We start from the raw sequence: 18501 nt of genomic DNA on the forward strand, positions 1-18501 counted from the left end.
GGACACCTCTATATGAAGTTTTCATCCATCCCAGGGTTGGTGGGAACCGCTTTGAGAAGCCTTAGCCCCTTGGAAAGAAGAAAGATTTACTTTTGGTGTGCCAACAGTCTTATGAACAGACTGCTAGTCTCTTCTGGCTCTGCTGCTGCTCCCTATTGTCCAGCTTGAGAGTAGGGACTGAGAGTTCCCTCATATTCAAATGCTTTCTTCCATGAGTTTAGTGTGCTTTTTGTTGCTCTGGACTAAATCAGGATAAAGGAAGACAAATAATAGGCTTGGAACAATGTCTGTTTGAAAGATTTTGATTCACCTTAAAGGAAAAAAAAAGGGGAAGATGAGTTCTCATCATGGGTCATTGAGCATGAACAGGAAAAGAGCAATTAAATCTTCCTACATCCACTTTGGGGTTTCCAGGTGTTAAGGAAGGGGTTTTCTTGGCTGTTGTTGTTTTGGTTGGGTATTTGTTTTTAGGCAGCAGAATTACATTGCATTTGGATCTTACTCAGTTTTAATCCAGGCTGATATAATGCCAAGGAGAGCAGAGGGCCAGAGGCCAAGTCCAAATTTTCCTGTGCAGCAGCATGGTGCATGTCTTCCTGGCTGCTCTCCATGCATTTCTATGAAATATCTTATCTTGGGATTCCAGTATTTTGGAAAATACAATGCTATTTAATAGTCAGTACCTAAGTGCAGTCATTGGCCACACCAGTAGCGACCAAAAAGGCGAAAAGATGTTCCTGGCTCTTGTAGACTTGAAAGGTGAGATTTAAACTGAGCTCATCTCTCCCCATAGACAGCTACAGGAAGAAGCCTCGCCAGCTGTATGCAGGTGTTGGATTAGCAGCCCTTCAGAACAAGGGCTTCTACCCAGAAACAGAAGTACAGCTTCCCATAGCAGTCTCACTCATACACCTGCAGTTTACACTGAATGAAACATATCAGAAAAGACTGGGTTTCAGCCAAGAGTCATCACCCTGTTGTGTAGCTCACCACTAACCCACCAAAACCCATAGGGATATTTCAGATGTGAAAGAGGAGGAGGGACCTGGTCTCTCTGCAGACCCCTCTTTCTCTCCAAAAATTGATAAGGTGATATTTTGAGCCAGAAGAAAAACCTGCTATGTCTTTAAATGGGAAATGAAGACAAAAAGTTCTTTCTAAGGCACAAGGAGTTTTTAAACTAATTAAAATATTCATTTTTTTCCCTTTTGCATGAAAGGATTTTATTGTCAGCAGCTTTATTGCCCTGTTTAGTGTTTTTCACTTCATCAGTGACATGTTTTGGTCAGGATGACATGTTATTAATAGGACTGTTTTTCCTGGGTGTGTGCTTAGATCCTTTTCAGAACCTTACCAGAGTATCTGCCAGAGAACAAATTTGGCCATAGACTTTGACTGGTGATGACATTGTCTGTGTGCAGGTGTAACTGTTTTGGTATGTTCTGCATGCTGGGTGCTCTTTAAAGTAGCCTTCAATACATAAACTATAAAGTAAAGGGAGAAATGAGTCAGTAGAATTTAGAATGAATGTTGTTTATCTTATGAATACATTATTTCTGTGGCCATTCAAGGCCAGGCTGGATGTGGCTCTGAACAACCTGATCGGGTTGAACATGTCCCTGCTCATTGCAGGGGGGTGGACTAGATGAGCCTTGAAGATTCTTTCCAACCCAAACCATTCTATGGTTCTATGTTTATGATGACATTTTATATAGTATCTTTTCTATAACGATCTGTGTCTATACTCTGTTAGGAAGATGAAGAACTCACATGTGCACATTATTTGCCAGCAGTACTTTTTAAATGATGAGTTTGGCAGCAGTGAGAGGTGACTGCTTTCCTAGGGCCTAGACCCACGCAGCTTTTCACCCCTGGTTTGGGTGACTTTGCAGGTGTTAAACAGGATCACACTGCAGCAGGAGGGTCCGACGACCAAAGATACGGCTCTCGGAGCTGTTTTAGTTACACTTCATCATCACGAGCATATGGTTTCACTTCCAAGTGTTTAACATTTCCATTTCCTCAGGAAATCTTTCTTTCTATTTTTCAAGCTCTCGAAACTGGATGGATATATTTGTACTGGCAGGCGGGCCGAGAGCGACACGACCATCAGCCCCAGCCCTAGGGAGCCCCTGGCTGCAGTACCCTCTTCAATCTCCATCCCCTCATGCAGCACCTCGTGAGCATGGCTTGGGGTGCTTTATCCAGATCTCCGGGGTGCAGCACACTGTTAAAACACTTCTGCTTTTCCCTTACTATAACTATGTCTCCTTTTCTCTGCTTTAGCTGAGAGAGGTGTTTTTCTTTCTTAGTCAACTCCAGGGCCCATGCATCCCAAGAATGGATTGGGAGCAGACTCCTTTAGCTGACTTAGTGAGGCCAACAGCAAGATCAGAGCCTAAGAAAATACTTTGTGTCACCTAGAAGGAATGAAAGCAGTTGCATCATGTATTTATTGTCTGTATTGGTAGATCCAGCTCTTAAATGAGCATGACTGAGGAGTGTATGGCTCCAGGGAGCTGCTCTGGCTCTTGTGTTTTCAGAGATTATTTCTGGCATTTCCTTTTTCCTCATTACAAACAGGTCACCCTTCTCATATGTTGGCCAAGTTATGCACCATAGGAGGAAGTCTGTGCTCATGTCTTCTTTATGTTTCATTTAGCCACATATGTAATAGTGTTTAGCTGCTTGTTTTCTTTTCCTGCCACGCTATGAACTGCAGTGATTGGATGTGCAATTTGCATGCCTATTTAGCTGATACCACTCGCCCTCTAGCATCCTCTACTACAGTGAGTGTCACCATATCATAGCATCTTTGATAAACTAACTGCATTTTGAGTAGCAAGCCTTGCTACTGTGCATCAAATAGCACTGTAATAGAGAAAATATAGGGCAAACTAGCTGATTAATGTATTTGTTCCTCTGTGGTTTATCCTGTTACAAATTCAGCCTATTGCATACTTTGCACTGCTTGTTTAACATGAGGAAGCTCGCTGTGGGTTTGGACTTCTGGAAGGATGAGTCTTGCCATCAAGCAGGCTGTGTGCTACCGATATTCAGTGTATATATGTTATTCATAGCCTCAGAAGAGCAAGTTAGTCAGGGTAGCAGAAAACAGCATCAGACAGATGTAGTTCAACCTCCAGACCTCACAGGAGAGCTCACCTGAGCTGCTCAGCCTCTGGCTTTGTGCTGGCCTCTGGGATATTGGGAGCTGCTGTTTTGATTCACTCAGGCTCTTTCCTCCATTGCTTACCTTAGCTCTATGTGTATCTGCACATCCCTGCAGCAATTACCTCCTCACTATAAAAGCTGCTTGGTCAAGCAGCACAAGCTTGTACCATCCACAAGGACACCTCCAAGGCTGCTCAGCATCCAGACGAGCCTGCTGCCTTTCTCCTGTACATGTCTGTGTCATGGTGTTCCACACTGGAGGCTCCAGCTCAGACAAACAAACCAGTGCCATGGGCTTACTGCTGATAGATAGATAGACTGGAGGTCAAGTTAGGATTTACACAGTGATTTAGGTCCAGTTTTATTTGCTGGAGGGTACCAAAGCACTTCAGTCTTCTGGATAGAATGAGTGATATCCTGATCCAAAATGAACTGGCTATGCCAGCCCCAAAGTGGTGTTGATACATTGTTCCAGACTGCTTCAGAAGAGCAGACCAAAGTAGGACCCTACTGAATTAAAAGCACAGTCCAGCTAGTCCCAGCCCATGTCTTGAGTGGCCACCCTGTAGGTGCTTCAGGGGTCAGTTCCTGAAGTACAGCCATACTGCACACAGGCACAGCATTGTACAAGAACCCTCTTTCCTCTTGCAAGAGTCAGCCTTGGGTGCTCCTGGCATCTGCCACCCAGCTACAGGTCAGTGAGTCCAACGTGTCATGCAGCATTTTCCATTCAGGATTGATGTCCTGGTTTTGCAGAACATGGTTCCCAGGATCTGACCTGTGATTGAGCGAGCCCTTTGGCCAGGTGCTTCCATGGCAAAGGTGGGCTCCATCACAGCACAGTTCTCCTTGGTGCAGATGGAGCTGAACGGTGCAGGGGGATAGAGCAAAGGGGGAATAAAAGACATTGCAGGAGCCACTGTAGTCCTGAGAGAGAAGTAGCCAAGGCACTGACAACTTGTGTGGGTTTTGCATGTCTGTTTGCAGTGCTATGTTATGTGTTTGGGAGCTGGTTGTTTCCATAATAACAGCAAGCGCCATATGGCAGCGAGGAGGGTGGTGAGAGGAACGCTCAAGGAAACACAGTATGTTGTTTGACATGTGTGTGCTTCTAGAGGAATAACGTGTCTCAAGCAAGTACTGCTGCTCCAAACAGGCTGGGGATTTGCTGCTCTCACCAGAAAAGTATTATAGCATCATAGAATGGTTAGGGTTGGAAAGGACTTTGGTGTTTGGACTGGTGCGATGCCAGTTAATGGTGCCTGCCCTTCCCTCAAGTTTTCCTGCAGATAGTCCCTGTGATGGGTAAAGAACCTTTTGCTTTACTGGGAGTGATGTTTCTGGATGGCATTTAAATACAGGGTTTAAGGGGAAATACAGTTCTGTAAAGGAGTGCTGTGTGAACTGGAACCAGCTAGATGCCATATGCTCCATCCATTTGTTAATGCTCAGCGAGCAAATAGCACAGATTTTGCAACCTTTGGAAACACGTAGTTTGCAAGAATAGTTTAGTAGAGAGTGGGTTGAGCATTTCCAGAGATTAGGAGCGCTTTAGTGCGTATCTAGGAGGCATCCAGGAAGGTCTCCACAAATTCCAGCTTTCCCTGCCCTTTAATGTATGACTCACATTTCAAGGACTTGTAATTTGCTCCCCACATTCCCACAAACACCACCAGGCAGAGCGGTACCTTTGCAGAGTGCATATATTTCCACCACAGAAAGATGTGGAATTATTCTTCCGTAATGGCTGAATGGGTTTTTGCGGGACTTACACCAACATCAGCTCTACAAAATTGAGCCTCTCTTGTCTGAGTCTTCAAGCCATTAATCATGTTGGTGTTTGGATACCTGAAACGTGGTGTGGTGGGGAGAAGGCAGCAGTTTTGATTTGGGGACATAGTTTTGCACTCGCTTGCAATGCTTTAAACTGCTAACCAAGCCAAAAAGCAAAGCTCCTCTCATTTTCATGCTTCTCTTCTTCTCTTTATTGCCTCTAGAGAGAGATTACTGCAGCATATGTGAAAAGCAGCCGATTGGAAGGCTTCTCTTCAGGCAGTTCTGTGAAACTCGACCCGAGCTCGAGTGCTGCATTAGGTTCCTTGACTCAGTGGTAAGTCAATTCCTGTGATATTTTGAGGTGCTTCACAATGCTCTCCAACAGAGGAGACTCCCCTGACCCCAAGAAATGGCTGTTTCATGGGACTTTGTGTCTAACACCTTAGTAAACAGTGGACCATGGCAGCATCCCAGCATCACTGGTGGTAGAGGGGCAATACTGCTAGAGAGGTTGGTACCAGCCCTCATGAAGCATCTCACTGGTACCAGCCCAGTCATGGGGAGCATGAGCCACGAGGCAGGAGAAGGATGTCCCAGCATGGCCTTGCTTCATGTAAACACCCAAGCAGCTGAGATGCTCTGAGTAATGTCTTTTGATGTGGGTGAAGCCTGCAGTGCTGGCAGGCACTGGGAAGAAAGGGCAGATGATGAATAGACTGACAAGAGAGGATGAGGAGTATGATAATATAATATCCATCTCTTACCAAGCCTTTTCATCAGTAGGCTGCAGGGTGATTTAGAGAGGACATCTTTACAGTTACCCTGTGTTTTCAAATAGGAAAACAGAAGCACAAGGTGTAGAAGTGACTTGAGTGAAGTCACCAAGAAACTGTTTTCCACCCCAGAGAGCCATCAGTTAACCTGGCCACTGAACAACACCCTCAACCCCAGGGGTATCTGATGTTCTTTCCCAGGCTGGCAGCACTTGGCCATGTGTTATGCCAGCAGGAGAAGCTGTTCGCAGTGAAGAAGTCTCTCAGTGGCTTTCTTGATGGGAGCCTGCAGAAAGGGAGGGTGCAGATGAGCCAAAAGGCTAAATTGTACCAGGAAGATGAACTTGTCAGTGCTGAGTGTGAGTGCCCAAGGGGGCTTTGCTCTTTGGCTGACACTAACAGTCAAAACCAAAACAATGCGTACCCGGAGGAATAAAATCATGGAATCATAGAATCAGAGAATGATTTTGAAGGGACCTCAAAGCTCATCCAGCTCCAACCCCTGACACGGGAAGGGACACCTTCCACTGGAGCAGCTGCTCCAAGCCCCTGTGTCCAACCTGGCCTTGAACACTGCCAGGGATGGGGCAGCCACAGCTTCTCTGGGCACCCTGTGCCAGCGCCTCAGCACCCTCACAGGGAAGAGCTTCTGCCCAAGAGCTCATCTCAGTCTCCCCTGTTCTGGCAGGTTCAAGCCATTCCCCTTGGCCTGTCCCTACAGGCCCTTGTCCAAAGCCCCTCTCCATGGTGAAGCTATTCTGAAGCACATGAGGATGTGAGGATTGCGCTGAAATTGTAGGTCTGGGAGAGGCCACATGGTCACTTAAAGCTTTAAAGTTTGTTAGTGCTGCGGTACCTACAGCGAACCTACAGCATCACAGAAAGTTTTAGATAAAGCCCCGTTCAAATCAGTTTTAGCTGGTCACAATTTCTACCTGATATTCCTAGCACTGGTTGTGATTTTCCCTAATGGAAGTTTTAGCCATTGAGACGCATGGAGCTACTGCATCTGACAAATACCCTGGGCAGATGTGCTTAAGGCTAGCAAGCAGGAGGACATTTCAGGTACCCTGGATGTATTGGTCCTGTACTGAACCAGCATCCTCTCATGAGCTATCTGCCACTGATGGAACACAACACACCCATCTGAGGGGAGGCATCTCCACAGAAAGGCCACATAGGGTGTGATGCCTACAGCCCTGAGGGTGCTGGTTCTCTCTCCAGGAAGCCACAGAAACCCTTTGGGAGACAGCCGCAAGAGACTGCTTCCAAGTGGTTTTAATTTCAGACAGAAGAGACAGAGCTGGCTCAGTTTGGAGAGGATCAGTGAGGCTCTGCTCTTCTCTCATGCCTCCTTGCACCAGCAGCAGGCATCAGATTTTGGTTCCAGCAGCTCCCAGAGGCTGCAGAGAGGAAGCCCACATAGGGTGAGCCTTGCACACACCTGGCAGTGGTAATAACATCTGGGCTAAGGGAAACGTTACTGCCCCCCATATCCCTCCTGTGTCCCCCCTCAGTACCACCCATGATGACCTTTGTCTGGAGCCTCTCCCAGCAGCGATGACTGCAGGAATTGAGGGCACTGTGTCATTTCAGTCTCCTAAAGCTCTGTGGAGCAGTGCCAAGCAACTCCAGGTGCTCCTCCCAGCATCCATGCAGCACAGGCAACATCGGAGCTGCTAAAGCTGGTGGTGGGACTGGATTTGTGTTAAAGCTCCTTCTACAAGCAATACTAAACTCATATCCCTAAATCTATTTGCGAGCTTGTGTTTTGCATCCATTCCAGCATTGCTTGTGCAGACTGGAGCTGTCCTGCAGACCTTTACTGGGCCAGGGATCTCTTCCCAGTTAGACTCAGACTGGCTCTATAAGGGTTTCATTAACAAAACTCCTGGCTCTGTGGAGGTCTGAATATTTATGCTTTCTCTCTTCTTTTTAACACTAATTAACAGTAGCCTCCTATGTTTATTGATTTCAAATTCTATACAAGCTTGCCCCAAGCCCATGAAAATCCCTGTATTAAGCAATATTAAGGTCAAGCAGCACAGCCCATAGCCATTAAATTGGGTGATTGCTACTGAAACTTTCCCAGCAGGGTCACGCTGCGTTGAGTGAGTGGTGGAATTCAGGCCAAGCTCTACATTAGGCAAAAAAATTAGGCAAAAACATCCTATAATGAGACCAGAAGTTTGACTTTACAGCCCTATTCTGAGACCACCAGGAACGTGAAACCTTTTGGAGACCACCTGCTGTTACAAGCCCGAAGCAGAAGCCAAGAGCCTTCATTTACTTTTGCCTTAGTTATGTTCCTCATGTGAGATGCAAAACTTATGCTTTTGTGTAATAACTGATCAAAAGGAAAAAGAATAAACTGTTTAGCTGTTCATGGGAGGCTCACGGAGCTTTTTGCACATTCAGAAGTAGGACCACGTCTCTTTCACAGAGCACAGCTAAGTGACTTCACCAGGTCACGCATGGCAGAATCCATGCCTCCCAGTTTTTAATGCAGTATTTAAGCAGTGTGGGGCTGCTTTCTGAAGAAAAAGGATTTGCATCATTAAATTCTGTATGCATGTAGGTGGGTTTCTGTCAGCTCCCTCTGAAACCTGTGAATACCTTGGCCGGCTTCAACCCATAACTGAGATTAAAGTGCTCAGAGGCATGAAGTTTCTACATGTTTTCTGAGAACACTGGTTGGGTAATGAGCCACAATCTATCAACCATAAAACAGACTACAAAGATAAGTGGTTTGTAAGCAGTAGGCCCCAACTTTGAATTATAAAAGTGATAAGAACAAAGGGATGCAGAGCTTTGCAGTTCAGCACTGGTGGAGCTATGATATTTGGTTCTCACCACTGCTATGGGACCATCATAGTGGGCAGCAGTTTGGCTGATTGGCCAGGAAATGGGGCAACAGCAACCTTTCCTCCTAGCTGATATGGCTGTCTCTTGTTATGGATATTGTGCAAACAACTTCATGGCAGAGGTCCTAACTTGGCTGGCTAAAATATCGAGTAGGAAGTACCAATGGCTGCAACCTGTGCCTCTGAATGCATTGTGTGCTTACCTGTGTACATGTGAACACAAAGATCTCCCATTAATAATTCACCAAACCCTTAGGTAGCCTTTCAGATGAAGAAACTACATGACCATAAGCTATTAGCATTAAATGGAGATGGTTTATGATTAAAGCAGATCCCCTACAGCTGTTAACAAAGAATCCCCATCCCTGGCAGTGTTCAATGCCAGGCTGGATGTGGCTTGGAGCAACCTGATCTAGTGAAAGGTGTCCCTTTCCCAGTTGGAACTGGATGATCTTTAAGGTCCTTTCCAACCCAAACCATTCTGTGATTCCATGAGCTCACGCACAGCCCTAAAGCACGTTGTGCTGTACTAACAAATATTTTGGCGACATCATGCAGCTTTGGAGCTGTTGAAAGACAGCCCTTAAAATAAAGTGTTAGGGGATATGTTTCCTGTGCTGAAAGGCAGATCAGTGAGCAGGGGATCTGCTAGCGAGACGCATTTCCTTCCCCACAGCCCATGCCTCCAGCACAAGAAGGCGGTAATTCAGCACCTTCTCACCCCTGTCCCCTTCCCAACAGCACATTCCTGGGGTGCCAGCTCCTGACGTTTGCACCTTCTCTCCTGTGATTTTTGTGTGCTGTTATAATGAAGACTTTAGCTCCCGGACTCCTTTTCCTGCTTCATCTACTCACACTCATTATTTCATATTATTATTTTTTTCCAGTCAAGGGCTTTTAACATTTTAATGTGGACCAGATTTCGAGGGACTGAAGGAGAATGTGGCTATTTCTCCTCAAGGTTTTGTCTCTAACCTGTATGTTGTTATTTCTTTGCACTAAAGTCACACAGAAATACATCCTCTGGGGGAAATTAGCCCCTCTCCAGGTTGCTTCTGTTTGTGCTATCCAGGAATAGGGCTGGGGGTGAGAGGAACAATCTCCTCAGATGGACTTTTCAGCTGAATGCGTCACTAGACATTGCACTTATCTGGGGTAGAAGGATGAACAAGCATCCATTTAACGCCATTTGTAAAAACCTTGTCTTGCTGTTAGGGAGATTTCGTTTGGTTGAGTCCTTCACATGGTATATAAACCATCTGTGTATGTGTGTCTTAAAGCTGTTCAAGGCTTTTTCCATCAGAAATGCCAGTTTGTTGATATCAACAAACTCATTAACTCAAAACATGTTTTTAAACAGTCAGAAGGGTTCTTTCTGCCCTGCATTTAAGTATGAAAAATGTGGTTTCAAGTTCACTTTTCATTTAGAAATGTGAATTATTATGAATTCCAGCTGTTTGCATTTGCTTTCCAATCTTTAGTCACAGATTTTAAATCTCCAGCAGAGGCAAGTGCAAGGGCAGTGGCTGGAGCACAGAGCAGCAAGAGGGCAGAGTGTGGAGTCCAAGGAAGGAGTAGGCAGGAGCTGGAGCAGAGAGAGATGCTGGGAATAACAGAGCTGAGAAAGTGGAGGTGTAAAATTGGGGACAAAACACCAGAAGCCTCCTGGAAATGCTCAGAACATGACTCCACTGCACTGATTTATACCAAGAAGCCCAAAATGCGTTGGTGGGAGTGTCTGTTCCCATCTCCACCTCCCGGTAGGTAGAAGGGGCGGACTCCTGTTGGCATGCCATGCTCCCACAGGCAACCAGCACCTGCCTGCTGTGCGGAAGAGTCCTGGATCTGCAGAGAGGTCCCTCTGGCTCCATTTTTCAGTTTTCACATGTTTTTAGGCCACAGTTTCAGGAACTCAAAGAGTACTAAGAGGAAAATCAAGCACTAGATAAAACGATGTGTCAGAATTAAGGTTGCTGGTACAAGCCCCTGCTGGGTCCCAGTGCTGTTTCCCTAGTGATGCTCTCCATTGGTCACAGGCAGCATCCAATGTCCAAACCTCTTCCTGAGCCATCCCTGAACCTACAACCAAACACAGACTAGATCTTGCTTCTTTTCCCAGTGGAAGTGTGTTTTCCATCCTGTCTCACTCAGCCCATCCCAAGGGTGGCTACTCCAAAACAAAGGATGCTTCGCACCCCTGTGCCCCCATTCAGCCATGGTTGCTTCTAGGGAAGCAGAAGCCACTGAAGTAACTACTACCTCTGAAACAGCAGCCAAAAGGAAAGTTAGCAACAAACGGCAGCCAGCCCACATCCTCTTGCCACTTGGACTGAAGGATCCGTGCCTGCCCACAGAAGGAGCCTTCCCTGCAGCTCGTCCCATGCAGTCAGGGTGATCGTAAATCCTTCCCTCATTTATGAGCTATGAATAGGGCCCTGTCTGACCTAACTAGGGCATGGAGAAGCTATTAGACTTCAGAGCAGGAGCCTTGAAACACATGCCTGGATTCATCAAAGGAATAATGGAAAATATTTTGTTCCACATGGACTTTAAGTAACGATGTTATTTCTAGCAATTAGGGATTTGCAAACTGTAGCCATGCTTTTGGGTATTGTGGAAGAAGGGGATGTATCTTGTGATTTAAGCACAAGACTGAGATTTGAGGACCTTGGTACGCTTCCCAGGCATCTGGGAGAGTGAGCATGGGGAAGTCACTCTGCCTGTCTACATGGGCAATTCTTCCTGTAATAACAGCCCGTGGCTGAAAAAGTACCAGAATCTGTTGCTGAATAGCTCAAAAGCGGCACTGAAGGGAGAAATAATAATGAACTTAGAAACAAAATGAAATTGGCTTCTAGTGCTTGAGCTGCAGTGAAATCAGCATTGTTCACAGTTGGAGCTTATGGTTCTTTCTCACATCCCCACTTGTCTGTCACTTCCTACCTTCACCACCACAGTGTTGCATTTTCTGAGAGTGTCAGATGTGAGTGTAATTCAACTTTCCTTTTCTTCTTTCCCAACTATCTTGAGACAGAATTATGTGTGTGTGTGTGTGTGTGTTCTTAGGTCTGCATATGTTTGGATCCCATCAGGAACTGCATTTCAAAACACTGATCCAATTCCTGCTAAGCTTCTCTCTTGTGGTCTGTCCTGATTTGCTTCCTGTTGTATGATTGGGATGGGATGTAAATACAATAGGGTGTCTGTGGCAAAAAAGACATAACATTTTTTGACATCCCCCTGGCACACTTCAAGTGGCAGATGATGACTTTGAATCAAATTCTAGTTACAAGGGAGCCAATATGTTACTAGGATCCAGAGTCTAAAAGCAAATGAAGGAGAGAAAAATGGTCATTAGTGACTAAACTGTAAATAGCATTGAATGGAGGACTCAGATCTCCTAGATGCTTCCATGATGAGGCAATGCCAAGAAGTTCTTCTTTCTTTGCAGGCTTCTGCACAGACAGTTGCATTTAAGTACAGTTGTTTTATTGAAATACATTATCTCTGTTTTATTTTCTATGAAAAACACCAATTTTTCCTGTGAGCCCAACCCTAAACTGTAAGGTCAGAAGGAGATGCAACCTTCACCTTTAATGAAATTGGTCCCTCTGTTACTATTGCCATTGCTTCATCAGCTAGCAAGGAATCATGGAGAAAAATGCTGTTAAGATGCTGTAAATATTTGAGAGTGCCTGTGCTTTAGGAGCTGAAATGGCCCATACTCAGATACCATCTAAAAGGACAGGAAATTGGATGAAAGACTTTTTTAAACCCTTGTATTAGGTTTTATGAGAACGTAATCACTTCATCCCCAAAATGGTCACTAAAAGAGAAGTACTGCAGTTGTGGAGTTTAGCTTTTGGGTGTATTTTTCATCAGCAGTACAGGTTTCTCTGTTATTTGCGGTCACTGTCATTTCCCAGACCAAACCAGATCATAATTCTAGATTGTTCAAGCAACCTGCTATGTATGTGTGTAATACGTAGCTTCAGACTTAAGCTGCAATAGCTCTGTGAGTACTGGCCAGATAGATGGGTAATAACATTACTACCACATTGTGGTTTTCATGGCATTCTTGGGTCTGTTTAGCTAGGGTATCCATTACAGGCTGCCTTTGGATTTATTGCATCAAACTTGGAGCAGGACATACATCTTCCAGTAGGCAATAGTTCTGATATTTGTTCTTCCAAGTGTTTGCCAGTTCAGTCTGATTTACCTTCTTTTTATTTTAACTTCCTCCTCATTTATCATCGCAGACAGCTTGTATTGGACCAGGTTACTTAATTGGTTTGGCAGGGGTTTCTGGGAGCTTTCTTTTAATGCAGTCATGAAAGCTGATAGGCAGTCTTCATCGGGGGGTTTGGGGGTTTTTTATTGGTTCCTAAGGGTTCATATCCTGAGCAATGCCAAGTGGGAATGTCTCTAAGAACTTGTCGTTGTCATTTAGCCACTGGGGTCCCATGCGGCATGTGTGTTTCCTTTGAATGCCTGCCATGGATCCAGAACTTCAACTGAAGTGATCAATGCCTTCATGGTGTGCGAGTTATGCTTCTTTTGTTTCTTAGGTAAACGTTGTCCTGAAACTCATTAAAAGTCAGTTATGCTACAGTACATAGAATAGTCTGAGTTTGAAATGTAGGTAAAGTTTGGGGGGGGGAATGCGGTGCTCTCTTTTGTAATGCACCAGGGAAGTAAAAGAGAATTTTGCCTATAATGTCTGTTCTTCTAAATGGTGCCTCTTGTTCTACCTTGGTCCCAAGAAATTGGCCTTCTGGAGGGACTGAGTCAAGGATCACTAAAAGTGATGGGCAAGTCTGTCTGCTTTGCACAAGTATTGTAAGATGAAGGGGAAAACTTAAATAGGAAGAACACAATCAGCTAGAAAGACAATCTACTGAAGGGGTTCACCTGGTGCTTGAAATGCTACATCTGTGTCAAGAATTAACAATCACTCGCTTTCTCTGCTACTCAGAGGAGTAATTTTAACTTCCGTGTAACCCAAGTAGAGTTGCCATCTCTTGTCACTGACTGCTTTCCAAAAGCTGGCTTGGCAAGTCTATAAGAGATAAATGAATTAAATCACATTGGTGATATTGTCTCAGAAAGTGCACCACTAGGGTTTGGTCAAAATATAGTGCAAAGTTTTAATAGGATGGTGTGGACGGGTTTTACTTCCATCAGAAAATGGTATTTATCCTTCCGATTTTTCCGACAGAGCATGCCGTTAAGGCCTCATCCAAAATGAAGTTATAATGGTGAAATATGAGTGCAAATATTGACTTTCCTTTTTTGTTATATCTGTTCCAGGCAGAGTATGAAATTGCTCCAGATGAAAAGCTGGGAGAGAAAGGAAAGGAAATCATGATGAAATACCTCACCCCAGAGGTAAGGGGCAGCCAAAGTGGCATTACTGAAGGAATGCTGCAAGGCACACCTTTGCTAAACAAGGTTGTTATAGGCTTTGTAAGCCAGACTCCTAAAATTTATGGTGGCAATCTCCAGTGAATAAACCTGCAAGTCTTATACAAACAGTCAGAGAAAAAAAACACTGTAATCCAATCCAGAAATTGACTTCTAAGGATGAACTTGAGTTTACCAGGGGTGTAAGTCATCTGTGGATGAACAGGAGCTTCGCTGGTCTCTTCTGGGTGCGCAAAGCTCTACATCTATGGTGTAATCGTAGAGCCATGGAATGGTTTGTGTTGGAAGGGACCTTAAAGCTCATCCAGTTCCAACCCCTGCCACGGACAGGGACACCTTCCACTGGAGCAGCTGCTCCAAGCCCCTGTGTCCAACCTGGCCTTGAGCACTGCCAGGGATGGGGCAGCCACAGCTTCTCTGGGCACCCTGTGCCAGTGCCTCAGCACCCTCACAGGGAAGAGCTTCTGCCTAAGGGCTCATCTCAGTCTCCCCTGTTCTGGCAGGTTCAAGGCAAGACCTCAGCTGCTATCACAGATGCCACAATTATTTCCTATCCAGCTCCAAAGGTGACATTTCTTACACTGCTGTGTAGAAAACATCTGTAAAAATGCTCTTTGGTAGCAAATACTGTATATTGGTACAAAAATTACAACTCCTCCTCCATCACCATTTGCCCCAGGGTAGCCAGGGACATGCAAGGCTGACAGGGTGGTTAGGAGCTGAGAGGTGCTATCACCCGTTCTTGTTTCCACTGGGCTGTGGGACAGAGAGGAGCCTATGGCAGCAGTTGTGTCCATGCGGTGATACTCCAAAAGGAACTACAAATCTTCTGTGGGAATTTTGGGCAGGCTGCAATGGGACTAACCCTTTTTGTGGGGGGGTTATGATCATTTGCTGACTGTGTTTAACCTTTGCAACAAAAGCCATTGCCAGTAAGCAATAAACATCCAACTTCAAACGACAGGAACAATCCTAGGATTCTTTTCTAAGTCACTTTCACAAGCGTAATCAAGAAGTGCAATTGCTGTTTCAACTGTTTTACAAGAGGAATACATTTGACCTTCAGGAGAATTAGTTGCGTTTTTGGCAGATGTCTTTCTCGCGCGTTTAAATGGTACAATATGTTTTGGAGGTGCAGACCACTCTTTTTCCAGTCAGTCATTTTCCTACAATAAATTTCAATGCATACTTTCACTTATCTCAGGCTGCACTTGGGGATCTGGTTTCATTTACTGAGCCTGGCTAGTTTCATGCGCAGCCATCAAGCACTGCCAGCATGAGTTCCTGCTGCCCATTCATTAGGGGCATGAAGTTCCACTGCTTTTGAAATCCACTGAAATGACTGTTTGTCATTTCTGTCAACGGAGGAATGAGGGGCAAATACTGAGGGAAAACATTTCCCACTGCTCCAGTTCCCATCTGGAAAAGGAGAAAGCATTTTGCTGATACCATAACAAGTGAAGTAAGAGAAGGTTACTACTGCTTCATTTCAGCCGGTCTGGGTGCACGGTTTCAAACACCGAATCCCTTCACCGCTGTCCTATGGCCCTCCTGCCATCTGTAGTGCAGCAGAAGTACATGGAATAGAATGTGCAGCAAAGAACAATTTTTATTCATCAAGAAATAATGGTGGTGTTACAGAAAGGGAAACCACTAGGACTCCAGAGCTGGAGATTCCATTCTCTGCCATGCTCTGGACTTCATATTTCATCAGTGTACCTGGTTTTACTGTGTTCAGCTCTGGGGCTCCCGACATGAGAGGGACATGGACCTGCTTGAGAAACACCAGGGAAGGGCCATGGAGCTGCTGCGAGGGCTGGAGCAGCTCTGCTCTGGAGCCAGGCTGAGAGAGCTGGGCTGGGGCAGCCTGGACAAGAGAAGGCTCCTGAAGGGGAGACCTGAGAGCAGCTCCAGTGCCTAAAGGGGCTGCAGGAAAGCTGGAGAGGGGCTTGGGACAAGGGCCTGTAGGGACAGGCCAAGGGGAATGGCTTGAACCTGCCAGAACAGGGGAGACTGAGCTGAGCTCTTAGGCAGAAGCTCTTCCCTGTGAGGGTGCTGAGGCGCTGGCACAGGGTGCCCAGAGAAGCTGTGGCTGCCCCATCCCTGGCAGTGCTCAAGGCCAGGTTGGACACAGGGGTTGGAGCAGCTGCTCCAGTGGAAGGGGTCCCTGCCCGTGGCAGGGGTTGGAGCTGGATGAGCTTTAGAGTCCTTTCCAACACAAACCATTCTATGATTCTACGTTTTCTAAGTATGTAAAATGAGACAGGATATTTACATTCTGTTCTGAAACTTTTCTGGTATTTGCAAGTTATTGACATCTTTGGACAAAAGGAAGCACAAAGACAGGTTTCTCCACTTGCTGCACTTTTTTTCTTAATGGAAAACTTCTGCTTCTTCCCAGAGGAATGTTTAATCCCTTTGTAGCTGAAAATACAAAGAAAACTGGAGGTGAAGTTGACTGCACCATAGGAATGAATTGAATACTAGATTTTCTAACAGGTCTCCCACACAACAAATACTTAGAAAGCCAGAGCAAGGCCTGGATTAATTTAATTTCCTTCTAGATACCTATCTAAGGTACTGAGGTTGGGAGTTCAGGTGGCCTGCTGTCCTTTCTTGACAAGAAAGAGAAACAAGAATTTCCACAGGACACATTTTAAGCCATTAGGATTCAGTGGTTCGAAGCCAGGTTAGATGCTTGCAGTCAGAAGGGATGAATCTGGATCCAAGTGTCCTAATGGGCAGCAAAGAAACCTTTTCATTAGGAGATGCATTTCCCCATTTAGTTATCAGTCTCTTGAAAGATACAAATTACTCCTGATTCCAAAGTCTTCTCCTTTCAGAGGAATGCTCCTTTTAAGTAGGTGTGTCTGTTCTTCAAAGAACCTGATTGTCTTCATATAAAAATAGTGTGACATGCAGCTTGACTGATAGAATAAAATTATAGGTTTAGTTCTTGGGCAGATAATTCAGTCTCAGAATGTGAGGAGTATTTTTCCCAGAGTGCAGGATCAGAAGCAAAATGAAAGCAAAAAGTAGACTTTGTGCTCTTTAATATTTATGCACGATTTTTCGTTCTTGCTTAGAGTTTTAAATGTCATACATATTTAACATAGAACGTGTCACTATATCATCCTTGTAACGCACATTCATTTGCATAGGGAACTTGCACTTTATTTAATAAAACATATACTACTTGCACAGCAGGAAGGAGAGCACTTTCCCAGATGAATAGACATCACACCAGTACTTAAAGCCTGGTGTGACTCATGCAGCCGCTGTCTGCAAGGTGGTGCTCCACTGTTCCATAAGGAAACACACCTGTGGGAGCAGTGAAGTGCCACGTGGAGAGCTCTGCATGAGAACAGTCAGCATCAGTCCTGCGGCCCCTACACAAGCACTTAGTCAAGGGGGTTGCAGTTTTCCAAGTATCACAATTCCCTAATAACCTCCCTAGGGATGCAGTAGAGTTCTCATCACTGGAGGTTTTAAAGATGTCATTGGATGAGGTGTCAGACAATATCATATAGGCTCCCTTTTCCATGAAAGGTTGGACCAGATGGTCTTTAAAGGGCCCTCTCAACCTGATCTGTTCTATGAGTCTGTGTACTCAGGTCCTCACCTAGGAAGACACTATCATTCCCTCTCTCTTGCCCAAAGTTTGCTGAAACATTCATGCCCAACAGGCCATTCTGAACTATTTTATAGAAGGAAAATATAAGGAATACCTGTAATTTGCATGCTGAGGATACCAAAATACAAGTGTATTTTCATGGTTATCTTAGCAGCTTCACTTTGAATGATGAGCAGGAGAGTGAAAACCCTTGGAAGAGGTGTCCTGTAGCTGAAGACCCCCCCCCCCCATCCTTGAAACACACTCTGAGCAATTGTTATCCTGCTTCTCTGAGGAGTTCCAACTGTGAGCTGACTGCACCTCAGGGGCTATGTAGGGACAAGCACTGCTGAGAGGGCCTTCTCCATTAGGAAGAGACCCAATGAGGCATGTGCCACTTCAGTACTGTGATCTGAAGGAAACTCCACCTGCAAGCTGGTTTTGCTTAACAGGAGCAGCACAATAATTGCCACACTGACAAGGTCAAGGTTTCTTGACTCAAGTCTTGCTTCTTCAAGAGAGGCTTTAACAGTTTCCATGAAAAAGGCACTTAAAGCTGCCTTCTTGACTTAATAAGCCTGTCAGGGCAAAAGTCCAACCCACAGGAAGTCTAAAATTTCTGAGGTTGTGAAATATGATGGTAAAACTGCTAAAATGAATTGGTCACAAATATTTCTTTCCTGGCTTTTCCTAATCTCAACAGTTGAGTGGGAACGTTTCAGGTTTAGGTTCCAGTTCTGTCTGTAAAGGGAAAAGCTCTCAGTGCTTCATTGACCAGTTGAGTTAAACTGACCCCAGCCTGGCTTCGTTACGTGGCTGCTTCTTGTACTGGAAGAGCAGAGATATATGTTTACCTTTGTACTGCTTTTAAATCAGG

The 18501-nt window shown here is 45.1% G+C and overlaps 1 protein-coding gene across 1 annotated transcript in view; it reads left to right on the forward strand.

Annotated features, from left to right (window-relative positions):
- Positions 1–18501, forward strand: part of GRK5 (G protein-coupled receptor kinase 5) — a 163126-nt gene that overhangs the window by 100177 nt on the left and 44448 nt on the right. The window contains exons 3-4 of the mRNA XM_013130417.3: positions 5172–5284; positions 13898–13975. Coding sequence (XP_012985871.2) covers positions 5172–5284; positions 13898–13975 — 191 coding nt within the window. The remainder of the gene's footprint in view (positions 1–5171; positions 5285–13897; positions 13976–18501) is intronic.

This window comes from Melopsittacus undulatus, chromosome 4 (genome assembly GCF_012275295.1).
Source record: "Melopsittacus undulatus isolate bMelUnd1 chromosome 4, bMelUnd1.mat.Z, whole genome shotgun sequence".
Taxonomy (NCBI): Eukaryota; Metazoa; Chordata; class Aves; order Psittaciformes; family Psittaculidae; genus Melopsittacus; species Melopsittacus undulatus.